At 53.1% G+C, this 27882-nt stretch overlaps 10 protein-coding genes across 10 annotated transcripts; 6 read left to right on the top strand and 4 right to left on the bottom strand.

Annotated features, from left to right (window-relative positions):
* Positions 1-894: 894 nt before the first annotated feature.
* Positions 895-4732, top strand: RPB2 (DNA-dependent RNA polymerase II; the record flags this gene model as incomplete). Its single annotated transcript, XM_056211669.1, has 2 exons — positions 895-4514; positions 4567-4732. The coding sequence occupies 2 exons, from the start codon at positions 895-897 to the stop codon at positions 4730-4732; spliced, it is 3786 nt and encodes a 1261-aa protein (XP_056075142.1).
* Positions 4733-5414: 682 nt separating this feature from the next.
* On the bottom strand, positions 5415-6206 carry N0V89_002862 (uncharacterized protein; the record flags this gene model as incomplete). Its single annotated transcript, XM_056211668.1, has 1 exon — positions 5415-6206. One exon carries the CDS (start codon positions 6204-6206, stop codon positions 5415-5417), a length of 792 nt encoding a protein of 263 aa, XP_056075141.1.
* A 534-nt stretch (positions 6207-6740) lies between these two features.
* Positions 6741-8446, bottom strand: N0V89_002861 (uncharacterized protein; the record flags this gene model as incomplete). Its single annotated transcript, XM_056211667.1, has 2 exons — positions 6741-8329; positions 8443-8446. 2 exons carry the CDS (start codon positions 8444-8446, stop codon positions 6741-6743), a joined length of 1593 nt encoding a protein of 530 aa, XP_056075140.1.
* A 1713-nt stretch (positions 8447-10159) lies between these two features.
* N0V89_002860 (uncharacterized protein) lies at positions 10160-11846 on the top strand (the record flags this gene model as incomplete). The annotated part of the gene is made up of 3 exons (XM_056211666.1): positions 10160-10490; positions 10543-10756; positions 10814-11846. 3 exons carry the CDS (start codon positions 10160-10162, stop codon positions 11844-11846), a joined length of 1578 nt encoding a protein of 525 aa, XP_056075139.1.
* Positions 11847-12902: 1056 nt separating this feature from the next.
* N0V89_002859 (uncharacterized protein) lies at positions 12903-14233 on the top strand (the record flags this gene model as incomplete). The annotated part of the gene is made up of 6 exons (XM_056211665.1): positions 12903-13091; positions 13143-13591; positions 13641-13672; positions 13719-13812; positions 13866-13984; positions 14043-14233. The coding sequence occupies 6 exons, from the start codon at positions 12903-12905 to the stop codon at positions 14231-14233; spliced, it is 1074 nt and encodes a 357-aa protein (XP_056075138.1).
* Positions 14234-14513: 280 nt separating this feature from the next.
* On the bottom strand, positions 14514-16188 carry MAS1 (Mitochondrial-processing peptidase subunit beta; the record flags this gene model as incomplete). Its single annotated transcript, XM_056211664.1, has 5 exons — positions 14514-14904; positions 14958-15649; positions 15711-15788; positions 15845-15970; positions 16024-16188. The coding sequence occupies 5 exons, from the start codon at positions 16186-16188 to the stop codon at positions 14514-14516; spliced, it is 1452 nt and encodes a 483-aa protein (XP_056075137.1).
* A 289-nt stretch (positions 16189-16477) lies between these two features.
* On the top strand, positions 16478-17120 carry SDH4 (membrane anchor subunit of succinate dehydrogenase, Sdh4; the record flags this gene model as incomplete). The annotated part of the gene is made up of 2 exons (XM_056211663.1): positions 16478-16902; positions 16955-17120. 2 exons carry the CDS (start codon positions 16478-16480, stop codon positions 17118-17120), a joined length of 591 nt encoding a protein of 196 aa, XP_056075136.1.
* Positions 17121-17747: 627 nt separating this feature from the next.
* N0V89_002856 (uncharacterized protein) lies at positions 17748-19371 on the top strand (the record flags this gene model as incomplete). The annotated part of the gene is made up of 3 exons (XM_056211662.1): positions 17748-17924; positions 18233-18433; positions 19024-19371. 3 exons carry the CDS (start codon positions 17748-17750, stop codon positions 19369-19371), a joined length of 726 nt encoding a protein of 241 aa, XP_056075135.1.
* Positions 19372-21623: 2252 nt separating this feature from the next.
* N0V89_002855 (uncharacterized protein) lies at positions 21624-22246 on the bottom strand (the record flags this gene model as incomplete). Its single annotated transcript, XM_056211661.1, has 2 exons — positions 21624-21728; positions 21918-22246. Coding segments are annotated over 2 exons (434 nt in total), but the record flags the coding sequence as incomplete, so codon positions are not given.
* A 3957-nt stretch (positions 22247-26203) lies between these two features.
* Positions 26204-27556, top strand: N0V89_002854 (uncharacterized protein; the record flags this gene model as incomplete). The annotated part of the gene is made up of 3 exons (XM_056211660.1): positions 26204-26630; positions 26680-26775; positions 26823-27556. The coding sequence occupies 3 exons, from the start codon at positions 26204-26206 to the stop codon at positions 27554-27556; spliced, it is 1257 nt and encodes a 418-aa protein (XP_056075133.1).
* Positions 27557-27882: the final 326 nt, after the last annotated feature.

The raw sequence follows: 27882 nt of genomic DNA, 5'->3' as shown, positions 1-27882 counted from the left end.
ACACACGCACCACACGCGCTCCCCTCGATATCGCTGACCTCTGGGTCGTACGTTCTCCTCTAGCTCCTCGTCCTGTATCTCACTAAGATTTGTACAATAGGACAAGCGCTTCACGGGCATTAACAATGCTCCTACTATCAAGGTCTAGGCACCTTGACCATCCCTCTCATTAGAAAGAAGAATCAAAAAAGAAAAACGGACGACTTGTAAATACCCGGCGGCGGCGGCGACGGCGACCATTTTAATGTGTAAATATTTCGAGGAGTTTTTAAGACACTGTGTATACTTTTTATCCGCATCAAAAGGGCGTTTTGGCTTAAAGTGCGGATATTCATTCTTTCTTTACGAAGCATGGCATTGGGGGACATCTTGGACGCTCATTTGTATAGAGCTTTGGAGTTGAATGAAACATTCTTTTGGGTCGGTGAAAGATACCTTGGTCATTTAGCATTTTCGAATTGAGTTCATTACTATTCTAAAACGATGTCTTGGATATACATCGCATTATCTTTGAAAATCGTTAGTAAATGGAAGATCTGGCAGCAGAAGTTGTGCTGCAACCGTTGGTAAGAGAAGTCTTCAGCGCTATAGATGTTCCCTGCATAGGTGAGGACGCCTGTTGTTTATTTACTGAGAGCCGGGCAAACACGCAGAAGTAATAGATCATGGAAGCTCAATCCCGGCTTGAACAAAGAACACTTCTGTGGTGAAGCTCAATAAGACGTTGCCCTAAGGCTAAAGGGGCTAGCGCAAAGTGCCCAGGCTGCTTAGGTAACCTCCGCGCCGTTCTTTCATGAGGCGGCCGCCATCGCGCTCGAAGAAAGAGCGCCCCAGCGACTCACCCCGCGCTCAACCCACCCACCTGCATCTCGGTCACCCTGTTCGCGCGCAGCCATGGCCGATGCATACGAATACGATGTGGAGGACGAGGAGCTGTACGAGGACGACGACGGCATCGCCTCCTCGGACTGCTGGGCCGTCATCACCTCCTTCTTCGACACAAAGGGCCTGGTCTCGCAGCAGCTCGATTCTTACGATGAGTTCACGCGCAATACCATTCAGGACATCGTGTCAGAGAACGGTAACGTCATCCTCGACCAGAACACAAACTCCTACGACGACGACCATAATCCCATCATCAAGCGCCGCTACCAAATCTCCTTTGGCCGTGTCTTTCTGGCGCGCCCTTCGCACACCGAAGGCGATGGCACGACCATCCAGCTATACCCGCACGAGGCGCGATTGCGCAACCTCACGTATTCTTCGGCCATGATGGCGAACATCGACAACAAGATCATGGTGGCGCGCGAGGTCAAAGGCATGGATGAAGAGGACGATGACGTGGAGCAATTCGGGGGTTCGCAGATCAAGTGGGAGCGGGAAGATCTTCCATCGAGTGACAGCGCGGAAAACAGGGTGTTCCTCGGGAAGCTGCCGGTCATGCTTCGCTCGGAGCTGTGCCACCTGCGAAGTCAGAACGACGAGGCGCTTTTCGGGCTCAACGAGTGCCCGTACGATCAGGGTGGCTACTTCGTCATAAACGGCAGTGAGAAAGTGTTGATCGCCCAGGAGCGCAGCGCCGCGAACATCGTTCAAGTTTTCCGCAAGAAGCAAGGGCCGGTGCCATGGACAGCTGAAATACGCAGCGCCGTAGAGAAGGGTACACGTCTCATTTCATCTTTCAACATCAAATGGGCAGAGAATTCGCTCCTCCAGCCGCGAACACCGGGTCCCTTCGCGTACGGCTTGCTCCCATACGTCAAATCCGATGTGCCAATGGGCATCGTTTTCCGTGCGCTCGGCGTAGTATCGGATGAGGACATTCTGAACCACATCTGCTATGATCGGAACGATACAGCTATGATGGAACTCTTGAAACCTAGCATTGAAGAAGCCTCCGTGGTGCAGGACAGGGACAGCGCTTTGAACTGGCTTGGTAGTCGAGCACAGGGCAACCAGCAGGGTCCGAGAGACAAGCGTCTCAAGTTTGCGCGAGATATCATGCAAAGAGAATTCCTGCCGCATATTTCACAACGGGAAGGCCAGGACACGCGAAAGGCGTTCTTCTTCGGCTACATGCTTCACCGATTACTCCAGTGTGTATTGGGTCGACGAGAAGAGGACGATCGTGACCACTTTGGCAAGAAGCGTCTGGATCTTGCCGGTCCTTTGATCGCGAACTTGTTCCGCATTTTGTTCCTCAAACTTACGAAGGACGTCTACAAATATCTTCAGCGATGCGTGGAGAATAATCAAGATTTCAACGTTCAGATGGCTATTAAGGCTAGCATCCTTACTAACGGACTGAAGTACTCACTCGCCACTGGTAACTGGGGAGACCAGAAGAAGGCTGCCTCAGCCAAGGCCGGTGTATCACAAGTGTTGAATCGGTATACCTATGCATCCACCTTGTCCCATCTGCGGCGAACGAATACACCGGTCGGTCGAGACGGCAAGCTAGCCAAACCTCGCCAGCTTCACAACAGTCACTGGGGTCTTGTTTGTCCTGCTGAGACACCCGAAGGACAAGCTTGTGGACTTGTCAAGAATCTGTCACTCATGTGCTACGTCAGTGTTGGCAGTGAAAGCGCGCCCATCATCGACTACATGACGGGTCGTAACATGGAGCTTCTCGAGGAGTACGACCCTATAATGAACCCAAGTGCTACTAAAGTCTTCGTCAATGGTGTGTGGGTGGGAACACACAATAATCCGCAACAGCTAGTCACGAACGTACAAGAACTTCGCCGGAACGGAACGCTATCGTACGAAATGAGTTTGATTCGAGATATCCGAGATCGTGAGTTCAAGATCTTCACGGATGCTGGTCGCGTTATGAGGCCGCTTTTTACTGTTGAAAACGACACCAAGAAGCCGAACAAGGATCACTTGATCTTCAACCGGAGTCATCTCGAGAAGCTCTTGGCCGACAAGGAAATAGACACATCTGGCATGAACGATGAGGATACAGACCACTACAAGTATGGATGGAAAGGCCTCCTCCATGATGGTTGTGTGGAGTATCTCGATGCCGAGGAAGAAGAGAGTGCCATGATTGTCATGTCGCCCGAAGACTTGACTGAATGGCGTGAAGTGGCTAAGGAGGGTATGCCTGAAGCTGGAAAGCCAGACTATACAAAGGAGGAGTTCAAGTCCCTACGTCTTGCGCCTCTCAAACCGCCGGTTAACCGCACTGTCAACGCGTACACCCACTGCGAGATCCATCCTGCCATGATCCTTGGTATCTGCGCCAGTATCATCCCATTCCCTGACCACAATCAGTCTCCTCGTAACACTTACCAATCCGCTATGGGTAAACAAGCTATGGGTGTCGCGCTAACGAACTACGCACTGCGCATGGAGACCATGATGAATGTTTTATACTATCCTCAAAAACCTTTGGCAACCACGCGTTCTATGGAATACCTTAGGTTCCGTGAGCTGCCCGCTGGACAGAACGCCATCGTAGCTATTGCGTGTTACTCTGGGTACAACCAAGAAGATTCCGTCATCATGAACCAGAGCAGTATTGATCGCGGTCTTTTCAGGAGTTTGTTCTACCGCGCATATACAGAGCAAGAGAAGCGCATCGGTGTCAATGTCTTGGAGCAATTTGAGAAACCGACGCGCATGGATACGATGAGGATGAAGGGTGGCACATACGACAAACTCGATGATGACGGCATTGTCGCGCCGGGTGTTCGTGTCTCCGGCGACGATATCATCATTGGAAAGACGGCACCTATTCCAATGGACGATGCTAAGGAGTTGGGTCAAAAGTCGGCCAACCACACGAAGCGCGATGTATCCACTCCGCTGAGAAGCACGGAGAACGGGATCGTTGACCAAGTCCTCTTCACTACGAACACAGAAGGTCTGCGATTCGTCAAAGTGCGCACGCGAACTACCAAGGTACCACAAATCGGTGATAAATTCGCCTCACGTCACGGTCAAAAGGGTACCATTGGTATCACGTACCGTCATGAAGACATGCCTTTCACTCGGGACGGTCTCACACCGGATATTGTCATCAATCCCCATGCCATTCCATCTCGTATGACTATTGCCCACTTGGTCGAGTGTTTGCTGTCCAAGGTCGGCGCAATCAATGCACAGGAAGGTGACGCAACTCCTTTCTGTGGTGTCACTGTGGACCATGTCTCCGATCTTTTGCAGGCGGCGGACTTCCAGAAGCGCGGTTTCGAAATCATGTATAACGGCCACACAGGTCGGAAGATGCGAGCCCAGGTTTTCCTGGGTCCTACGTACTACCAGCGCCTGAGGCATATGGTCGACGACAAAATCCACGCTCGTGCGCGTGGACCTCTCCAGATCCTGACTCGACAGCCTGTTGAGGGTCGTGCGCGTGACGGCGGTCTTCGTTTCGGAGAGATGGAGCGCGATTGCATGATCGCGCACGGTGCGGCGGCGTTCCTCAAAGAGCGTCTTTTTGAGGTCTCGGATGCGTACAGGGTCCATGTGTGCGACATTTGTGGATTGATGAGCCCGATTGCGTACGTATTCCTACCACTCAAGTCGTATGTGCAAATACTAATTATGATACAGCCAAATCAAGAAGGGTCAATACGAATGCCGTCCGTGCCACAACAAGACGCGCATCAGCCAGATCCAGATTCCCTACGCCGCTAAGCTTCTCTTCCAGGAGCTTATGGCTATGAATATCGCCACCCGCATGTTCACCAACCGCTCTGGTCTCAGTGTGAGAGACTAGTACTCCTCATCACACAGCTGAGTACATTCCGTGTCGAAAGCAGCCTCACTGCTGATGCAGGTTTCCACGTTCCCTAACCTCATCATTCGTCCTATGACTGTGTGCCTAATGCGCTTCTGCGCTAAACTCCAAAACTCTCCAATTGTTATCCCTTTGCATTGCGCTGGCGTTCGTGTCGTGGGTATGGGCTGAAGACCAGACTGGCAGTGTACAATTTCAGTGTTTGCGTTTAACTTCCATTGATCATTTTCAGTCGAGGGCGGTAGATATCTATGAGTACCAGAGACACATGCTAAGGTGCATTGTATAGATAAGAAGTATGAAATGAGCTTCGCTTTGAATGCTGGCTGTTTGTGCAATCAATGAAGATGTCGTGTAGGCCGCAAAAGCCGAGATTTCAGCATCCCTTCTCCTGACTCAATTCCTCGGGCATATCCGGGAACACATCCTTTGCCGTCTTCTTCCCGCCCTTCCATGGAAAATCTTCAACGCTCGTATCAACTTGTGCAAATGATTGAGATGCAAATTTGTAGCCAGGTAGGCTTAGGATAGGGAAGTCTTGAATAATCACATTTGTTTTTATTACATAATGAACACCTCGCCGGTAAGGTTCTGTTTCCACTTTATACTAGCAACCCGAACGTTCTTCAAAAAAACCGAGTACGACCTCTCCAGACATGCCTCAAACCCCGCAATTGGCAATCCCACAATGAGTGATCGTATGCACGTATCTCAATTTGCCATTCTCCACTCGAAATAAATGACTGTCCGGCCACTTGCTATTCCCAAAGTCCAGTAGTACATCCACACTCCCAAGCGTCTCATCAATCACGTAGCGCCTATTCGTGAGCGGCACGCCCGACGGCACGCCAACATCACACGTCCCATTCGGTCCAGGATCGCCATACAGTCCGCCTTCGAGGCGCACGCAAGGTGTACCCCATGGCACGGTGACGTTCTTGTTATTGAACAAATCTAGATAGGCGTCTGCGGCTTTGCGGATGGTGAGTTGTGTGTCGCGTTTTTCTTCGGGTATGGCTTCCCAGTTCTCGTACGCGGTCCAGTACACGTATCCCGTGACGTTGAAGAGCCAGTCTCCAGGTCTCGTGACCACCGAGTCCACCTTGTTGATCTTGTGGTTAGTGAAGCGCAGCTGCGTACCAATAATGTAAGGATTCGTTGTGTTGTTCACAATGACCTCCGTGAAGGTTGCGCAGGAGGATGTGTCGTAGAAAGAGCGATTGTGCGTGATGGCGAGAGGCTTGGTGAGAATTCCGGAGGTTATGTTTACTTTGACAGAGTTCTCGTGATAACCAAGCCAGGTGGAGTTGTCGAAGTGGGTGGTGAAGGTGTCGATTTGGCCGATTGTTTGGGCGGCAAGGTAAGCATCGACTGCTTCTTTGAGGAGCGGGCGCGTGCAGTGCGCTGATGTAATTGCGGCGAAAGCCGTTGCAATGGCGATGGTTCGCACCATCTTGGATTGTGTGAAGGCGGAAATCCGATGTAAGCGGTGATCAGCCTTTGTACGAATCTACAATGCAAAATTGAATTGGATTAATTGCCAATGCGGGAGATGGTTGCCCTCGCTCATATGTCAGAATTCCAAGAACGCATTGTGATATGCAATGTTCCTAGCTGGTGTGCTGGTCTATCAATCCGCGGTTAAAGTGCAGCGGTGCCTGCGTGCTCTTAATATCGCCCCACATCCCCGTAGATGATGACCGCCACATCGTTAAGCCAGGGTCTTTTGTCGTCCAGAAAGCTACGTCGAACCTAGATAGGTATGAAAGACCTGTAAACCCGGCCAATAGCGTCGAGCGAATCCATAGAAGAGTGGGTATACTGGCAGTAGATGGTGCCAAAAATAGCTCAGGGGCTTCACAAATTGGGACAGACGGAGGATAGAGCAAGACTCGGGGGAAACGAATAATCTTTGGTATCATACACCATCCTAGTAAAGCGACCGAGCCGAAGAAAGTCGATAAAGATTGAGAAACAAGCTATTCATTCAAATGATTTTGAAAATGTACCGAGGGCGCTCATCCAGCTGTGTCATATCTTCCACTTCGGGGAACCAGTGTTCGAACAACGCTTCCGCGTCCTCTGGCTCTTCATCGCTACCGTCTTTCAAGCACTCATAGCATTCGAAGCGACCAATGCGTCTGTAAGTCGGTACTTTCGTCCGGGACTTCTTGAGAACAAGGCCGAGGATGGAAGAGCGGAAAGACATGCTGAGCAAAGCGCAAACGAGCGTCTCGCCAAGCTGCACCGTGTCTTCCCCACGAAGGGGTATAACATCAGGCAGAAATTCTACGCTAATCCCGTTTTTGGAGAGCGAGTATTCGTTCGGTGTATCCTCATTGAAAGTGACCTCCGTAGTCATGGCCGCTCTAAGCTCGACAGTGTCACCGCTGAAAGGTGAAAACACGTTTTGAGGGCCGACCGGGAAAGAAGCAGAGCAGGCCAGATCCATAGCAGATGAATTGTCGAAGAAGATCGGAGAGCCTTCCACAGATGCCCAAGACCAGCTTGGTACGTTGCGGCCTGCGACCTGCTTAGGCCGACGGCATTGAATGCCGTCATTTGGATACCATAGTAAACCGAGTGTGCTGCTTGTCCAGTGGCCTGCGATGTAGCTTGCATTAATAGCTCGTGAAAGGCTCTTAGCAACACCTGCGATAGCTAGCAATCGATCTGCATCGTAAGTGAGACTTCGAGCAGTGTACTCCGTCACTATGTAATTCCACAATTCGAAAGGATCTGCTGGTTCTGGAGGTGGATCGTTGCTTGCGTCGGTAATACTTGTGTTGGCGAGCTGGGAGACAACACTGTCCATTCGTCGGTGTCCATTTGCGTCGCTCAAAGCCGCACAATTTGCAAAGTCTTTCTTGATCGAATCAGTCTTCCTCGGATCGTATCTCGCATCATCAATCCTGCCACACTCGCACTGGAAAGTTTCGCGACACTCCAATATCATTTCACTGTCTGTAAAGTGGATTATACGTGGTGAGAGCAGTCTCTCTGCGTATGCCCAGGCTCGTGTCAGCAGCGGCGTGTGCGCGTTGGCCTCTTTCGATGCATTGGACGGAAGCTCCCAGTTATGCATGGATGAGCCTGCGTCGTATGGCTTTTTGAAGCTATAATGTGACGGTTGTTCCCGAACATAAACTTTCGAAACTGAACCCTTACTGTCAGTCGCTTGAACCTTGAATGTCTGCATTCTGGGCGCAAGCAGTCCCTTTGTTGGTTCCGCCGCGGATGTCGCTGCAACGGTAAGAAATGCATTGCCAAAGATGTCGTCTAGCCCCAGTGATGCGCGCAATTTATCCGCAGGATCGTCCTGGACAACGCAAAGTGAGTCAATCCATAGAAAGCGTACGCCGAGTGCCTTTGTAAGCACAACAGCCTCTTGAAAAGCTCTCGGCAATGTATCCCATGGGATGTTCTTCTTGTGTGCGCTGAGTGTTTTCGAGGTAGTCTGTGGCATCCCTCGGCCTATGCCCCAGCGATACGAGAGTGCCAAATACTCGCAGTGACTCTGTTGGGGGATTGCATGGGCCTCGAACTCCTGTAAATGGATACCCTTGAAGAGATCCCCTGCAGAAAGATCGAGTACTCTGTGAGGTAGAAAGCCGGGTGTCCCATCTCCACACAAGGAGTGATTGGCTTTGCACCGGTGTAACATGCTTTGTATCGTCTTGATGCCAGACTCATGGAGTGGATTCGTGATGATGTGGCGCCCGCGGCCAACAGCGGAGAATGCCGACTGACCATCTAGCACTATCAGCTGATCTTCTCGGGTCGTTTTGGGGGTGCTGTATAGGCTAGACCGACATGTACTAGTGATATTCAATTACAAAAACGTGGGTTTTGTGCCACATACCTTGATCTGTGAAAAGCTCCAGTTTCAAGTCTGGGTAATCCTCTTCGTGCTCATGGTCACTCATGTCGTCACATTCGTCTTCGTGGTGATTCCATCGCAGTTCAACGGATAAGTGATCCTGTGAAAGGGTCGGTCGTACCGAATGGAATGTTTCAGCGATTACTCTGATTTTATCCTCTTTGATGGTTGCAAATCGTCCATGATGTAGTAGGATTCCCTGCAGAAGCAGTGCGCACCCACGGCAAGCTCCGGAAGAGACTCGCAGATGTGGCAAGGTGGTGTCTACCCAGCGCACCGAACCGAGTGGCTCTGTCTCGTGATGTTGGTGGGGCTCTTTGAGATGCTTGTGTAAGCCTGTGCAGGTCGTACAGACTGAGTCCATGGTCGCGCATGCGGAGATGGAACTGTAATGTCGTGTCCGATAATGCTCGACGAATTCGCAAGGTCTGAGTTCTAGCGCAGGTGACGTGGGGTCGTGACGCTTTTGAACGAATATCTCCTATTAGGTAGGGAACGCACTTCCGTGACGCCGCGCTCCAGGTCCAACGGGCGCTTGCTGCGTGCTAGTGCTACGAGATATGCCCGCGCGGCAAGCCACTGACAGCTGCCGCATTCAGAGGCAACCATGTCTGCTGCTCCCACCAATCTCGGAGCTTTGGACGAGTCTGTCTGCATCGTGGCTTGGCAGTGCTGCGAACAGATGTAGGCTCATCGCGGGGGATTCTGGTCTTCGGGGAGCGTGGAACCTTGTGCGCGCTGCGAATCGAAGATCTGCACAACGCCAGGGACGCCATCGCACGTCGACCCGCGTCCGTCTCCCGCCTAGACTCGTGCCTAGACACACATGTGCCAGTCATTCGGTATCGTAAACTAGAACGTCCGAAGCTCACTTTTGGTAGGCTTGAAAGGCGGTGGCAGCCTCCTGACCAATCTTGAAGAGACAATCCGTGACTGGGCACCGAGGGCAAGCCATGCGCCGGGAAGGGAGGGATTCCAACGGACAACGAAACGATTAGGTACTACCTGGGTGGTTTTCGCCATGCTTCAGAGGTCAGCTCACTGACCGTGTCGAAACATCAGACATCGTGTCGTCTGGAGCTCATTCGCAAGCCTTCCATCGGTGTAGACGTACTGAAACAACGGCTGTGCAACACGGGCGAATTGAAGGCTGGCCTGTCAGGCCGATACAACCTGAGCAGCCCACGAATAAGCAACCAAGTGACGGGCCTGGGCTGGGCATGCAGCGGGAGATTTCTACCCGTGGCTTGTATCTGGCGCAATCACGTCGGCCCAGGCGGTGATTCGAGTAAATCGTGCACGTATTGCAGGTGGTGGGTTTCAGCTGGCGAAGCACACATACACGTAGCCAGCAGTAATGTCATTTAGCACGTTGCTCGCTCGAACCTGCAGCGCTCCATCCATGGACTGATGGAGCTCACGTGTTCTTGCTAAAATCAGAAGGGGCTAGCTTGCAACTGCCGATCTGGTGAACCGCCCCGCGACGACCATCGAGTTCAACGTCACCACATCTCAGAAAAACGAACATGGGTCCTGAGACAGTGATAAACTCATTGCGCCAGCAAATTACGTCATGTGAATCACAGCTCCAGGATCTGAAGCGGCAGCTCGCCGAAGCTGAATATCAAAGCCAGCAACAGCGGTCCAACCTGCAGTCAGAGCAAAGCGAACACTGCGCACCATACCCACTCGCTTACGACTTTTCCCATGGAGTTCATGATGATTTTAGAGCCGAGATTCTGGCTGCGCTGTCACAACCCGAAGAGTCAATTCCTTCTCCAAAACGTTGGCCGTTAGATCCGAACGAGTACAAGCGTTATGGAAGACAGTTGATCATGCCTGAGATCGGCCTTCAAGGTAGGCTGCCCGCCTACATCGTGATAGAATGAGGACTCACAAGCTTGAATAGGTCAGCTCCGTTTGAAAGGTGCCTCTGTACTGATCGTTGGTGTCGGCGGGCTGGGTTGTCCAGCAGCCGCTTACTTGGTCGGCGCAGGCGTTGGCACAGTAGGACTCGTTGATGGGGATACTGTCGAGGAATCCAACCTTCACCGCCAGATACTGCATTCCGCCGCAAGAGTCAACATGCCTAAAGTGGAAAGCGCCATGATCGCATTGCATTCGTACGTTTCTGCTTCGATCAACGCCGTCAATTACTTGTATGCTAACATAACCTACAGACTCAACCCCAACGTTGATATGGTACCGCACCATGGTCGACTTACACCCGAGACAGCCGTCTCTACATTTCAGCCGTATGATCTGGTTTTAGACTGCACTGATACTCCAGCTTCGCGCTATTTGGTCTCTGACACATGTGTCCTGCTTGGAAAACCCCTAGTCTCAGCTTCGGCCCTTCGAACCGACGGTCAGTTGATGGTCCTGAATTACCCACCTCGTCCCCCAGGGGACACAGCTGGCGGCCCATGCTACCGATGCGTCTTCCCAAAGCCACCACCACCAGAATCAGTCGTCTCTTGCGGAGATGGCGGTATACTCGGTCCAGTTGTGGGTACCATGGGTGTACTACAAGCCCTAGAGACCATCAAAATTTTGACGAGGGGACCATCTGCCTTATCAGATGGATTGGCGTCACCGGACCCTCCGTCTTTGCTCATATTCTCTGCTTACGCCAACCCAATGTTTCGAACTATCCGTTTGCGAACGCGGAAGCCAAAGTGTGCTGTCTGTTCCACACACGCAACAATAACACCCGAAGTCCTCAACTCTGGAAGTCTGGACTATGTACAGTTCTGTGGCACAATCAATCCCATAGATGTGCTAAGCTCCAATGAGCGCATATCCGCAGAGAACTACGCTAAAATCCGACTGGATGTAAATCCATTCACTGGACTGGAACCAAGCAAAGACAGTCACATCTTGCTCGACGTCCGTGAGAAGGTCCAGTTCGAAATTTGCAGTCTTGAAGGGAGCGTCAATATACCCTTCTCAACCATCTCCAGCACTCCCGCTGACGACTGCAAGGGAACAGCGACTGAGACAGGTCTAGAATCAGGTTGGGTGTCAGAGTTGAGGCAACATACCGATAAGCCGATATTCGTTGTGTGCAGATTGGGCAATGACTCCCAGATTACCGTCAAGAAGATGAAAGAGCTTGGGCTTGACAATGGAGGTCAGAGATGGATTGGCGATATTCGAGGTGGGCTACGAGCCTGGAGACACAATGTGGATAGGGATTTCCCGGATTACTGATGGCAAAGAGAACAGACCGGCACACTCTATGGACCGAGTCGCCCTTGCGTACGCTAAACACACATCGGGGCCGTTGATAAACACGCACCCTTCATCAGAACGCAGGCAGATGCGCTACTGACCTCATACGTTTCCGTCCAGCTGTGATCGTAGGTCACTTTTACCGTTCCGGAACTGGATCTTTGAGTCGCTTTAGATATATGCGCAGCTCAGGCGCGGCTACACCGATGCATTGTTGAGCGACAGGCCTCCAACCATGAAAAACTCAAGGAACGCCAGGGTATTGTCAAATGACAGCCGATTCGGAACAATCGACTAAAGATACCTAACCACAGCGCGTGTAGAATGCAAGCTAGGGTTATGTTCCTGCGCATGACGTAGATAATTTGAAACACATAGAAGCTGTGTTTCTCCGTCACCTCCTCCGCAGGAAGTCTCGACTACTTGGCAACGCTATGTGTTCATTACGTGAGCTCTAGCGCACTATCGCATGCAAAGTTAAGAGCAGTGATCTCCTACTAAGGATCTCCTACTGAGGAACCATCTGGGTGCCACCAGTTTTCAGCATATGTTGTATTGGTTATCAAAATCTTCCATAATATAACGAATGTAGAGCAACCACAGTGCTCGCCACCGACCACCTCCTATCACCACTACAACTATCACCACCCTTAACTCCTTCCTTCCTTCCTTCCTTCCGTCCTTGGAGTGGCCATCCCAGTTCAATGACTCGACATTCTGTGTCTGGCCTTTTATCTTGCGGGACCTCTTCTCATTGGTTGACATGACCGAGTACATGAGCAATTAAGCCTCAATCTGCGGCAGTTCACCGCGCATACTCCGACAGGCGACGACCCACCCACAATTTTCACAACCACACTGTCTCCACATGGAATGCGGGGATGCAGTGTGGTACGTCCAATATAACGGCAGCATGGCAATCAAAGCGGACCCAAGCTCATATACGCGCCAAGTGCAATCGCTACACCGCCCTCACTCTTTTTCAGTACTTCTCAGAGTTGCTTTTGTCTTGCTTCTGAGCAAATCCAAGCCAACATGCAGTGGTCACTTCTCCTCACCCTCGCGCTCACCGCGCAAGATGCCTCTGCAGGACCCGCAAATGGCCTCATGGCACGCCAATTCGCGCAAGCAGCCATGATGCGCTTCCAGTGCTCGCAACTTGTCTACGACCGCATCGATCCCCTCGTACAGCCCGGTCTGCTCCCGAGCACACATATGCACCAAGTCAGTCTCCTCTCCTCCTTTCCCCGCTCCTTAATTTACACAGACTCACAGATCGTCGGCGGCAACTCCTTTAACGCCACTATGACATCGGTTACCTACGACCCAGCGGAGAAGTCAACATGCACGACCTGTGACTATGCTGAAGACCTGTCAAACTATTGGACTGCAAACCTGTACTTCCGCGCCAAGAACGGAACATACAAGCGGGTTCCTCAGATGGTGAATCTCGGGTTGCAAGGCCGCGAGGGCGTGACGGTGTACTACATCCCGCCCTACGACGGCAAGAGCAAAGTCACTGCTTTCCCCAAGGGATTCCGTATGCTCGTCGGCGACGCGGGACTAAGGACAAAAGAAGGTCAGCAGAAGCAGCTGTGTCATAGGTGCTTTGCGAACAAGAAGCAAGATCCGTTTGGCGGTGCGCCGTGTACGGGGGATGATACGTATGATTTGCCGAAGAAGCAGTGTGGAGGCGGTATTCGCACCACCATCACATTCCCTACGTACGCCATCCCTTCCCCTGCACACGTCACGGAAATTGACAGATAACAGATGCTGGGACGGCAAAAACCTCGACTCTCCAAGTGAGTATGAATGCGTGTAGAATCTTCGTATGCTAAACATCCATAGACCACAAAGAGCACGTCGCGTACCCGACATCGGGCTCTTTCGAATCTGGCGGTCCCTGTCCGTCCACGCACCCAGTCAAACTTCCCCAACTAATGTAAGCACCCACTCGCCCTCCAGTCCACCAGCACACTCACTAACCCTTCTCAGGTACGAAGTAATGTGGGACACCACAGTCTTTAACGACAACTCCCTCTGGCCGACCGACGGCTCGCAGCCCTTCGTCTACAGCATGGGCGACGGCACCGGGTACGGCCAACATGGTGATTGTAAGAAACCTCTAGAGCCCCTCCCTAGCGTGAGCTTGACACTTACTGACAATGACAGACGTCTTCGGCTGGAAAGACGGCGTGCTTCAGAAAGCGCTCGATGCTCGTTGCAGTGGCAACGCGTGCAAGACGCTCAAGACGCAGACAAGTACTGTGAGCACAAAGTGTGCAAAAGCGCAGTCCGTGCATGAGGATGCGGAGGGATGGCTTACTGAGCTGCCTGGTGCACCTGCCGTCACTTTTGGTTGAGTGATTTGATAGCTTCAATCGTTATCGTTTGTGCTGTTTTATATGAGCAGCTATAACACAGTGTTGTTCTTTAAAGTAGTTCCGCATGGCGACGTGATGTTCGCGGAGGGATTCCCCAGACTATTGAATATCACATAATTAAGATCAAATTTTATGCAACCGCAAACGGCAATAGGAAATCTTTCTGTATCAGATTCAGCTAAGTGTACACAAAATACAGGTAGCCCACGCTACGCCCCACTATACACTCTCTCATGCTCAACCCCGTCTATAGTCACGCTTATGACAGCATCCTGCTCATGTCGTTCCTTATACGGTCATAGGTCAATAGGCCGTCGAGCTGGCCAACAGCTGAGACAGCAACATCGCGGTCCCAAAGCTTCCTCTTAGCAAAATCCATGACATCCTTCTCTGAGATGGCACCAACAACGCGCTCGATCTCCTCGGGTGCTAACCTGCGGCCGGTGGTAATGATCTGGCGACCAATGTCTTCGGCAACAGCAGTGGTACCGTCAAGGGAGAGGAGGAGGGAGGCCTTGAGCTGAGCCTTGGCACGCTCCACTTCGGCGTTGGAGACGTGGGAAGACAGGCGGGACCATTCGCGGAGGGTGAAGTGGACCAAGTCATCGATGCGGTCTACGTAGGGGGTGACAAGGTAGATACCCCAAAGACTGGTATTGTTAGCATGGTGTATCTTACCAATGATTTTCCAACAGGAACTTACCCAGTGTCTGAGTAGCTGGTGGAGAAGCTCATGAAGCTGTTGGCGAGGTTGTTCTGGGAGACGAAAGAGCTGAGCTTGGAGCCAAGGTAGTTGGAATTGCCCATAGCACGGTCCCAGTTGCCAACGATGGCCTGGGTAACGAGGGCAGTGAAGTAGTCCTCGTCGTTCCAGCTTACACCCTCAACAGCGATGGCAATGTTGGCGGAGCCCATGGTGTCGTCCCGGATCCTAACCTCAGAGCCGATAAACTCGGGCTTCTGCTTCTGCTCGGCGACGATCTTTCCGGAGTAGTTGGGAGCCTCGGCAGGTAGCTTGGAGAAGTACTTCTCAGCGAGCTCAACGAGCTGCTGGTGGGGAACGCCACCAGCTCCTACAAGAACCATGCGGTCGGCGGTGTAGTTGGTCTTAATGTAGTTTTCCAAATCCGACCTCTGGATGCTCTCAATGTTCTCCTTGGGGCCGAGGATAGTGCGTCCGAGGGGCTGGCCCTGGAATGCGGTAGCGTGCAGGTGATCGAAGACAACCTCCTCGAGCTGCTTGTCGACCTCCTCCTGCTCGCGGAGGATGACGTCTCGCTCGCGCTCGATGGCCTGAGGCTCGAGCTTGGAGTTTTGTAGGATATCGGACAGGATGTCGACGGCGGCGGGTACGTCGTTGTTGAAGGATTTGGCGTAGTAGACGGTGTTTTCACGCTGTCACTTCCCGTCAGCAAACCCATCCAAAGTGATTCTACCCCTTGCGTAGGTGTCATACCGAAGTGTAGGCGTTGAGGTGGCCGCCCATGTTTTCTATCTCGAGCTCGAGCTGCTGCTGTGTGCGCTGCTGGGTTCCCTGTCGCCGGATATCAGTCTTCTGCCATCCTTCATTGCTCCATACCACCATCTTACCTTGAAAGCAAGGTGCTCAAGGAAGTGTGCGGTTCCGTTGGTCTTGTCCGTCTCAGCGCGGCTGCCGGCATCAATCCATACACCGACGGTCGACGTCTGGGCCCACGGCGAGTGCTCGGTCGCGATCTGCGAGGGGGGGTCAATTGCAGTCCTGATAGCTGTGCAAGAAATCTACATACGGTGAAGCCATTGGAGAGGGTCGTAGACTCGGTCTTGGAGCCGTGGGAGACGGGGGTTGCCAATCCTCTGGTCAAGGGCGACTGTCTGCTGCGCTTGACGGCGTTGATAGCGGCCTTCGACCGCAGGGCCGTCTGCAGGTTCAATGCGAGCCGCCGGGAAGCCATTGCGTATGCTCGCTCGGGTTTCGGGGACGCGCGGGCGGAGAAGAGGCGGCTTGTGATGGGATGGAGGATGTCGTTGGAGCTGTACCTGCTTGGCGAGAGGTGAGGAAACTGCGATCGGCTTATTCCGGAAAGGGTGGTCATAGCAGCCAATCAGCGACACCCGACGTAATCAAGATGCACCACAGCGTTCGACCTCGGGTCGATGCCATTGAGCCTCAAGCCCATCCCGCACGTCAGTTGTCATCCTCCACTCCTCTCCGCTCTCCATTGCGCAGCCAAGCAAGCAGCAATGGCTTCGATTATGCGCCCCGGCCTGCTCAGGCAAGGCTTTGCCAGCCCCGCCGCCTCCCAGCGCGTCTTCTCGACCTTCACAAGCTCGACCGCACGACAATCTTCGCCGCTCATCCAGCAACTCCGCCCGGCCTTTGCGCGTTCAGCAGTACCCAAGGCGACCAGGATCGCTGCCTTCCATGCCACTCAACGCCAGCAGATCCTGCCCCCGCTGCCCCAGAAGATTGAGGGAGGTGTCAATACGGCCGTCCCTATTCCCAACCCAGACTACACCCACGGAAGCTACCACTGGAGTTTTGAGCGACTCCTCGCCGCTGGTCTTGTCCCACTTACAGTTGCCCCGTTCGCGGCTGGCTCGCTGAACCCTGTTACTGATTCTATCCTCTGTGCTTTGCTCGTCCTTCACTCGCACATTGGTTTTGAGTACGTTCAGCATATATGTCCAAGGAATGTTACATGTTGCTAACGTATTCAGGGCCTGCATCATCGACTACTTTCCCAAGAAGCGCATCCCGAAGCTCCGCGCTCTGGCTGACTGGGCCCTTCGCATCGGTACCGTTGCTCTTGGTGTCGCTCTCTATTCATTCGAGACAAATGACGTCGGTATCACGGAACTCGTCGCGAGGTTGTGGCACGCTTGAGTTGGATTTGAAAATGGCGGGTGCAAGATGTAAGGTTTAAGCAAAAGATTGGAGGAGTGGTGATCAGTGGAGGGGCGAGCGGCTTGTGACATCTACGTGTATTTGGAGTATCGAAATGCTAAGTGAAATTCCAATATGTCCAGGCAGGATAGTGATGTTAGAAGATGTCTCGGCCCTGCCTCAGAATCCCTGAGCTATCATTTCCAGCGAGATGTATCAGGTACAGTAGCCAGGATCTAGAAATGAGAACGCACACCCGTACATGTAAATTACCCTCCGTCCGCTGATACCTGGCAGGAAGAACTCAGAGCGCCCAGCGGTTGCTACTGCAAGTGTCTGATACTCGATTTGTGCCTTCCCTGGCAGCTGTTGAAATAGTTTGTAAAGACAGGTTTACTCTCTGCCCTGATGCATGTACTCCGCGCCATCGACTTTCGGGTGAAGGTCAAGTGGCACTGATCAACTGCGAGATGACGCTTTCACGCCGCGACCCCGCGACAGAGAACGCGCAGTCTCCTTTTTAGTCACCTTACGCGCATGTGGAGCGGCCACCCACCCTCACTCAACCGTCTCGTCCACTCAACCTAGATCAGCCCTTCTCACGGGTAACATCTTCACTTCAACGCCATGTCGGACGGAGATCGACTCGTTCTCACCGAACACGACTACGAAGCAGAGGCCAACGAGTTCTGGTATCCAACGCCGCGCCAGCAGATGAATCGCGCGGTGCCCACGCAAGAGCAGTTGGAGAACAAGGTCTGGCGGAAGTGTATGGACATAGGTTCTACTCAGAAGGCTCTATCTGTCTCTTGGCTGTAGACTAGGCCGGTAAATCGATATCGCCGCGCAAATCAAGTATTTCAGAATGGCATACGCAAGAAATCAAAGCAATTGCAACCCATCTTCTACACGCCTCGTGCTGCCCATGTATTGTGTAGGCAGGCGCAAGCTGGACGGTGATAGACACGCACATGCCCTCAAGTGCAGACCAATTAGGCTTAGGAGCGATACAGTGCCTGTAGTGCGCTTGTAAAGCTGTCCAACTATCCTCACAGGCTGATGTGCCATCCCCTCATACCACGCAGAATCATATGCTAACATGTCTACCACAGGAGGCTCCTACCGATGCTGCACCTATGCTCGACCCAGAAGAGAAATCCCGGGTTTTCCGCATCATAGATCTGCCGGCAGAATTGCGCCTAAACATCTACGCACAAGCCCTCACGGTGGGTAAAGTCTTCTACACGCCGACTGCTTTCGAGATTCGCAAGGGCCGCCGTTTCGATAGGTGCAAGGAGTACGAGAAACCGAACGTAAATTTAGCTCTTCATCATTGCATCAGTCGCAGCGCCCTGTATACTGTGGTACACCGGGCGGTGACGAGTCTCAAAATTATTCACGTAGTGCTACTTCCAGAGCATCTGAAGTTTACTGACTTTACATCTGCGCCTGAGGTCGCCTTACTCCGCGTCTGCCGCCAGATCCTCGACGAAGCCGTACCCGTCTACCTGTCCACGAACCTTTTCGTCCTACCAGTACAATTTATCTTCTGTTCTCCATTTCGATGATGGTCGAGCAGGACCTGGGGCATCTGTTGCGCCGCGGCAGGTCGTCCCAGACGACGAAGGGTTGAAGCACGGGATTCAGGATCGTCCGCTATTTAGTCAGAATGGCCTAAAACCCGTGCGGAATATTAGCTTGAGCTTCTGTAGCCAGGGAGATACTACGCAGCTGGGCATGACGCGCATTGCACGGGAGCAGCTTGGGGGGTTCAACTCGATGCATCTTCAACAACGCCAGATCCAAGTACATGACATAGCGGTTACTCAGCTCCATGGACAATGGCGAGTAGATTTGCAGATTGTCCCAAAGCTGTGCCACTAAGGACTCTAACATGCTACAGGTCGTGTTTCGAGCGATCGGCTTCCTACGTGCAGCCGAGGGCTATATTGAGCTCAACTATTCCAATTCCTTCTGCCCCTTTGGATGTTGTCGTCTTATGCACATGAGCTGCGATGTCATTAGGCGACACATGCCGAAGTGTGTGCGGGCGTTGGACACGACATTCGCTGGCGCTCAAGCTCTCAATGACAATGGTATGACGTATTTGATACGAGAGTGGGTCAGCAGTACGGGCATGACCGTGGAGAAGATGAAGAAGAAGTTTGGATTCATGGTGGATGGAAAGGATGTATGGGAAGCATACATCCTGGCACACAAGTACAAGCACAAGGTGGGGGCAGAGGCTTGAGCACAATCGAGCCACATGTCGCCCACTCTGGGAGTTCTGGCACAGCTATGTCGTTCTGCCTTGAATTCCACTTTAGACTGGCGAGAAGGGTGGCTCGGGTTATGTTGAAGTTCGGACACGGCCTATGGAAAATTGTTCGAGGCATTCATTCCATGACGGCTCTGGATACACGTTGAGCCAAGAAGTGTCCTCTGGTAGAGAATGCTAACGGGCGATCAATGACATCCAAGGCCCCTATGTCACTCATTGGGCCATAGCCGCCCATGGGAACTTTGCTGATTCTGGAAAACACCCCATACATCTCCTTTGGCTCGACTTGGATATCGTTTCGACTCCTCGTATGCTTTCCACCAGTTTCCTCTCAACAAATCTCCTCCACTTCCGTTTGCTCCGCGGGCTATGCTTTGTTATCAGACAATCATGGCGGGGTGTGGATACAACGGAGATACTTTTGGGGAATGGCCGTCAAATAAAGGAGCCAGCTGGAATGCAAACGGCTTGATGGCGGGAGACGGTCTAGCAGAGACCATATCTGATGCTTTCATGTTTGGACCATACTCAGGTTAGTGTCCCAATGATACTGTTATTCGCCATTCGGATACATGGGAGACCATAGACTCAGATACAAGGTCGGAGAATGAAAGTGCACGACATTTGCCGGATGTCCTGGATCTGCGTGTGACTAGGTAGTAAGCACCACTAATCACAACTTTGACATCATTTGAGAGAAATCACCAAAGAAATAGGCAGCAAATGAAAGTAATGCACCGATAGGATACGCGCGAAATGTACCTAGAAGATTCAGATGTTGCAACTCTCGTGCGGTCTCTGCCATTCCTGCCTCTCGAGGAAGCGCGCTAGATATACCTAACTCCAAACACATGTACCATTCCCACTTTTCTACCCCCGAACCCTAACACAGTTTCCGAACCAAATTCGACAGCAGGGACTGCACCCATACTTGGCTCCCTGAAACAAGATATCGATCCAAAAGGGACATGCCTCAGTAACGGGACTATCACAATTTGGATACGCATCCAAAGTGGGAAAGTGCCATGGTGCTCAACTTAGCTGCATCACCTTTTCAAATGCGATCTCGATCGTATTCGGAGACCTACGCGACGCGAACCCTGTTTTGACCTCCAGCCTTACCGCTTGAGATCCGCGCGATGTAGATTGTGCGTACGTGCGTCCGCGGAGCAGGCCCGGTAAACATAGGAGGCGACACCAAGGCTAGAGGGAAGCGAAACGAGATTGCTTTTGTTTTCATTGCGTTGTTGTTGATCACGAGAGACGTAGTTTTGGGACGCTGCTGCAGAGATCCAACAACAAGATTTAGGGTCTCAACTCAGAATCCGGTTGCGAGATGAAAAGCGGAGCAAGCGATAGTGGAGCGAAAATTGTGGATCGAACAAACACTGCTATATTGATTTGGGGGAATCTCTAAGATATATCCAAAGCCCATATGCGTTCCATTGCACCGACTGCCCCCTTATTTCAGGACGCAGCGGAAACCGTACATAACTCGGCGACGAGCTATAGGCTGATACACCAAGCGCCATCCTCGGCCGAGCGAGTGTCTACGCCGAACGATATCGGCCTTTTTGTCATGCCAGACAAGTCTTCTTCATTCAAATGACGAAAAACGCCAACACGCCATGTCGCCGTGCGCCAACGGACAATTACAGAAATAGCAGATGTCCAGCCTCATGGAGCAATGCCGTAAACAATGTGGTATAGTTAATGGAGGCGAAGATAGAATCTAAACAGAGTGGTGAATAGAAGTCAAACGGTAGTGTCGAAAGTGAAAAGTGGGTGTCGAAGTAAAAGTAGGAGACAATGAAGAACGCCGAGGGCCCGATGCCGCTATGCAACCGCTGGTAAACGCGACTCAATGTGCGATTGTGTATAGGTGAATCGCTTGTTGTCTTCTTGACGTAACGTGAGACGAGAGATGATCATGATGAGGTGGTAGTGGAGGACGGTCGGATGAATCGTATCGATCAAAGATGCGATGAGGTCTGGGTGGATGCCGATGTGGTGTGCTCCGCGCCGCAAGCCGACGAGATTCCAGACAGGCGGCCCGGGCGATGGGAGCGCTGATTGTTATTTGATGACTCGATTCTTTCCCTTGCCCTTGGTCTTGCCAGCTCCCGCTGATGTGATTTTACTCGTCTGCATCAGCTCACCAATATATCTGCTAGCGGTTAGACGTGTCTGAAGGCGATCAAACAGACGATTGGATCACTCACGATTGGAGGAACTTGTTGCCACCCTCGAGCTTCTCGTGTTCCGACTTGACAATCTCGACACGGTCCACGATTTCCATCAGGCTGGCTTGCAGAGCCTTGGCTTGTCTGACGAAGGTCAGTGTCGGGGTCCAGGCGTGGGGGCTTGAAGAGGGGACGGATAAGTAACGGAGCGGTAGCGCGTGGAGGCAGTCCATCGCACCTGCCTCGCGGGAACCGTCGGCGCCGGTGATGGCAGCCGGGTCCCAGGCTCGGAAGGCACGACGGTGGGATGCAACGAAAGGTATGTCGACTCACTCTATCAAGGCCTGGCGGGCCTCCTGGCCCATCTTCTCAATCTCCTCGCTGCTGCGCCGAGGGCTCATGGTCCTGGCGTCGCCGTCGTCGTACTCCTCCTCCTTGAGTTCGACGTGGGGGCTGTCGCGCGGTATTATGATGGTGCCGCTCGACTTCCTGCTGCCCAGGCGCGGGCGCGACGACAGCTTCGAGGGGTCCTCGTCGACGTGGCGGGCTTGGTCTTGCTCACTGACGGACGAGCTCGACGAGGTGGAGCTCATGTCGTCTGGATACGAAGGGCGGCGGTGGTCCTGGAGGGCGAGTGGAGGAAAGGGAGCAGTGACGGACATGATGGAGGGAGTCGAGAGTGCGGCTCTGGTAGAAGTGGTGGGCTGCGAGAACCGGCACAGACGGCGCCGTTAGAGCAGGTGGGCGGCGCCAAGCTGATTGGGGTGGGTTGTGCGTGTGAGTGCGAGGATGAGGAAGCTCCGCCCGGGATGACGCTAAAAGCTCCCGCTCAAGGGTCCTCGTCCAAAGGGGAAGTCGGCTTGACCCTGCTGGGCGTTGGTTTCGGCGTGCTGGCGGCAGGGAAAGTGGGCGGAATGCAACTGAAAAATGAAGGCCGGCGGGTGGCGTGCAGCTACTGTGTATGCAGGTGGAGGAAGAGCCGCCAAAGGGCCGGCAGACGAGGGTGATATTTGGAGGCCGCGCACAGGGCCGTCAAGTGAACGTGTCGTGCTCCCAGTTTTGACGATGTCGATCGGCGAGCGCTAGCAGTGGGACCACGAGGGCGAATGGCATACAGCGCGAAGCGGGCTAGCGGCGGCGGCGGTGAGGGTGAGGTGTGCGCTGGTGGCCGCGGATGTGCACACAGAGGCGGAATGTTGCTGTCGTGAAGAGTGACATCCAGCGACTGCGCGCTCGTGCGGTTTTACTCACCGCAGCCCGCCGCCCGCCCCCTCGACACGATGGCGTCGAGCGATCAGCGCGGCTGGCAACGCGCAGCACCGAGCATTCACCCTCGGGCGCAGAAATGACGTCGAGGGATTGCGTCGCTAGCCGGATGCAGGCGAGATTAGCGGGCTGCAGGGAAAGAGCCACCACGCACACAGCTTTTGCCTTGCCCCCGCCGCAGCGCGCCGTCTCACCAGCCATGCACCTGACTGGGCTGACATCACCGCTGCTCCTGTTCAGACTCCCGTGCTACCCGTGCCGGACATGACACGAGCCCGCTGCCCTGGGCACCCCCCTCCGCCAGCGCCTGCAAAGAAGAGACCCGCCCGCCTTCGAGAAGAATGTGCCGCCCTCCTCCCTAGCAACGCCGGCCGTGATTCAATAGTCATGGCTCTCCGGTGCGACTACCGTGTGCAGTACGCGCCCGCCGAAGCGTTGGCTGTTGGCTGTCTGCACGCGCTGATCGCCTGGGTGCGCCAGCCCGCGTCTTCTCTTTCGTCCAACCGTCCGCCTCGACACCCTAATTATACATGATCGTCGTATTCCTCTTGGACCCTGCGGCACCTGCGACCGTCCCCGCCTCCTTTGTTGCCGGCCACAGATGCATGTGTCGTTGTTGTGCTGCCGCCTCCTACTCGCCCTTTGGCTCCCTCCCCGCAATGCATTGTGTGCGACCGTGTCCCCCGGCGACGCTCGGAGCGCCATGTAACGTCCTTCGCGGTTGGCTGCGTTTTGGCCGAGTCGAAAGCGCTCCCAAAAACCCCCACGAATAGGGTCCTTCCTGTCTACTGGAAGCCATTATTCCGACTCCCCTGTCCAGGGGACGACATGTCGCAATCGTCAGCCCACCTCCCTCAATTTGTTTGTTCTTCGTTTTGGAAACGATGATCTCCTGGATCTCTTGGGGAAAATGACGTCGGCCGCTCATGCATTGGGAACCTTGCGCCGCCTGCGCACTGTCCCTGTGCCGACTTGGAAACCTCTAGCTACTCACAATCTCAACACCAAACTCTTTCGGTTGCAATGCTTGTTCTGAGTTTCTACATTCCGAAGAAGCCACTTTTGGCCCCGCTGATAGGCAGCTAGACAGCTTTGTCAACCTGCGCGGCCACCGCTATTATGCCTCGCGACGATCTCTGGGAGGAGGGGAAGCCAATCTCTCGCATGCCTCCACACAAGGCTGTTACAGAAAACAAAGAGTCAGCTTTGCACAATGGCACCCCCGGCAGCTGCCTGGTTGCCTTGCGTCGCAGTCGTTCGGCATGAGGTATGGCAGAGGTACCAGAGCCGCGATAAGCCCGTACCCGCTCACAGTCATTCATTTTGCGCCTGCAAGGCATAAGCCCTTGCGGTCATCATGTAGCAGCCTATTGTCGCCGCACGTAGTAGACTATACGAGACCGACAGCCTAACGACAAGTGCACGAGACCTTTGTGATCGCTCACTGATCGCGTTATCAAGCAAGCTTGAAAGCGTGGACCCAACATATCCCACGCTATTTCTTGACCATTGGTAATATTCTCCGGTCAATCCCTGAGACACCAACTTGCCGACCTTGTAAGATTAATGTACAGCGGTGTGTTAGCAGCATCGTGCAACTTGCTTTCACTCGCCGAAAGCAAGGCGTAAGGCACCGGGACTATGTATGCATGTCTACAACGTGCCGATCACTCCTGAAAGAGAAGTCATCTGCACTTCCCATTCTACACATCCAAGTCGCCATGTGTTGATTCCGTCCATTCGCAGCGAACGCTCAGTATTTGCACGTGTCCTCGTCGGGAACCTGAGCTACCATAGTAGAGTACAGCATGCCAGGGCCCGAGGCGCATTGATCCGATGCAAGGCAGGCATACCTTTGGCTCGCGTATACTATGTACATACAGCACGGCTGCTTCACCCGATAGCTCTCTACAACATCTCCGGGTGACCTGAAGCATGTCCCACGTCGGCCCGATTTATCACGGGATACGGCCTTGAACGCGAGGCTCTACTCGACCTATATACCCGGAGAGTAGGGCAAACGAAGGCTCAGGAACAAAGTTCCGAATGTGGGTGCCGCTAAAGAAGCAACGCGCATCGTGAACATGTCTCAATCGTACTTGATGAAATCTCAATTTCACCGCTTAAGAGCCGACAACCTTGGGAGCGCTACTGCAGTATCGTTGCCCAAGACAGCGGGTCACGAGTAATGGTGTAACTGAGTGGCTCTTGCGAACCTGTCACGAGCAGCTGCTAGCACTAGGTGGAAATATGTGTTTCAGTGTGCTTCGTGGCGAGGGACCCACCGTGGTACCGTTGAGTTCGCAAGGAGGGGCGCCGAATGCAAATTCATGCACTTGTCGGCTCCGCTGGCTGCTGCTTTCGGCCATATCCTGGAGCTGGGTGGATCTCGGCAAAAGTGACAGGTCGGTGTCTTGGTGCGCTGTGCCTTGTCAACATGGTACGCGTACAATCTATTGCCTATAATCCTACGTGTCTGTTTTCGAACATCAAGACACGTTGTTTGCACTGTTGCGAGACTTGAGTGCGATTCTTACTTCTCGGAACATGGTTTCCCCGCTGCCGTGGTCCAACGTCTGGCGTGTCGCCACAGGTTGGTTTGGGCGGCCAGCTCGGTGCTCCAACAACATCAGTCAACGCGCCATGTAGACACCAGGAACACGATTTCCACGTGTAGTGATAACCATAGCTGCTCCTCGTTGCTCAACCTCATGCTAGATCATCCGCAATGCTGTGGCTTCTCGTGCAGCTGTCGCTGCAGCTCCTCAATCCCTTTTGGCCTGCGGCATATAGTTCGTCTTCCAGCTTCAATCGAACAATCGGCTGGTCAGGGTCACAGATACTAACGCGTAGAGCAGCGAGCAATCTCCTGAAATTTCACAATGTTCAGTCACCCCTGAAGGCGGGGAGCGACTGCCCGACTTGTATGTGCTAACAATCCGTTGCGGAAGCCGCATCCTGAGAAACTCTCGTCGTGAGCCATGGACTGATTGAAAAATCAGCTACTGCGACGACGACATCGTCAAAAAGTCCAGATTACTTCGACTCAACCCTCGGTTGGTACGCTGGTGCGCCATCTGCTTGTTCCCGGCTCGCACTCATCTAACAACCGTCAAGGGCCTACCGCCACGGGAGAAGCACCATGGCTGGCTCAAACAAACGCAGCGCCCTTTGCTGGAGTGTCGTACATACCGAACACCCCTCTCGAAACGCAGGCGCCGATACCTGGCCATGAACACGGCCAGAACGTCTTCGAACGCCTCGGCATACTAAGTCCATACTTCCCGAACCCGCGAGGCTTTGGTGTACATGAGTATCCAATACCCCCAGGCTCCAATGTGACATGGCTCAACATGGTCCATCGCCACGGCAGCCGCTATCCCGAAGTGACAGGTACGGAGCTACAGCTCGCACACAAGCTCACAGACGCGAAGGGAAAGTTCCAAGCCCATGGAGCGCTGTCCTTTCTCAACGACTGGCGCAATGTGCTTGGCGCTGAGATCCTCGTACCCGTCGGCAAGCAGCAGCTATTCGACTCTGGCGTCCTCCATTACTACCAGTATGGCCACCTGTACCCGAACGATGGCAGCAAGATCATCGCGCGTACGACCACGCAAAGGAGGATGTCGGAGTCGGCAGAGTACTTCCTTGCCGGATTTTTTGGGCTGGGGTGGACGCATAACGCGACGTTGGAGCGGATCATCGAGAGCAGGGGTTTCAACAATACTTTGGCAGGATACAAAGCGTGCAATCGATCGAGCTGGGCTGTCGGCGGGCAGAGTAAGTTGATGATGGGCAAACCTTGATTTACCTTTACTGATGTGAGCAGCTTCGCGAGATTGGGCTCAGGTGTATCTTAAGGATGCACAGAAACGCATACAGGCCAACTTAACAGGCGATATAGACTGGACCATGAACGATACTTGTAAGACGCCCCTTCGGGTGCACATATGCAAGGCTGATATTGGCAAGATAACGCACAAGCTCTCTGCGCTTACGAAACCGTCGCGGTCGGCTTCTCCCATTGGTGCGGCCTTTTCACCTACGAGGAATGGGAAGCTTTCGAGTACAGTCTCGACATCGCTTTTGCTGGCGGCACAGGCTTTCTCTCTCCCGTCGGCCGAGCCATCGGTATCGGCTATGTTGAAGAAGTGCTTGCCCGCATGGAGCACCACGTGCTGTCGTCGCCCACCGCGCAAATCAATACCACGCTCGACAACAACACCGTCACCTTCCCCACCAACCAAAACCTCAATTTTGACTTTAGCCACGACTCAAATATCATTAGCATCCTCGTCGCCTTCGGCCTCACTCATTTCGCGGAGTACCTCCCGCCTACTCATATCCTGCCCGACCGCGAATTTATAATGGCGTATCTCGAGCCGTTCGCTGGACGCCTTGATATCGAAGTCATACAAGCACCTGCTCCGATCAACCCGAACCGTTCCGTAGCGCTTGACGAGGTGTACGAAGGCGGTCCTCCGACCTCATATGTACATTTCGTGCTTAACCAACGGACTGTGCCGCTAGGGACGAGTCTGAAAGAGTGTGGGAACAGAGATGATGGGTGGTGCGAGATGAAGACGTTCTTGGAGGTGCAAAAAGTGCAAGTTGAGAAGGCGGAATTTGAGTGGGCGTGTTTTGGGGACTATGAGATGCCAGAGTATGGGGGTGTCAGGGATGGCCGACCACCGAGGAAAAGATGAAGGCATGGATCTCTTACATGGCAGAGAGGAGGGAAATTCGTATCAAGTCAAAGGAAGCTGAAGGAGGTTGCTCTTTCAGGCAACTAGGCCATCCGAACAAGACTAATGATCTAGAAAGCCGCGGGAATACAACTCCTGCCAATATCGCATATAATGATACAGTACAAGACTCAAGCAGAAAACAAAACCACATCAGTGATTCATCCAGCAAGGGACCTGAACTATGGCACAAAACTTGTCTGCTCCTCGTTGCCGTCGACTTGCCTAGCTCATGGGGTGGAAAAGCTGTGACACCGCTTCTTCGTTCAAAAGTCACAGCAAGATTT

Source organism: Didymosphaeria variabile (assembly GCF_027946475.1).
Source record: "Didymosphaeria variabile strain IMI 356815 chromosome Unknown scaffold_2, whole genome shotgun sequence".
Classification (NCBI taxonomy): Eukaryota; Fungi; Ascomycota; class Dothideomycetes; order Pleosporales; family Didymosphaeriaceae; genus Didymosphaeria; species Didymosphaeria variabile.
This window is presented reverse-complemented; position numbering and strand designations above follow the sequence as displayed.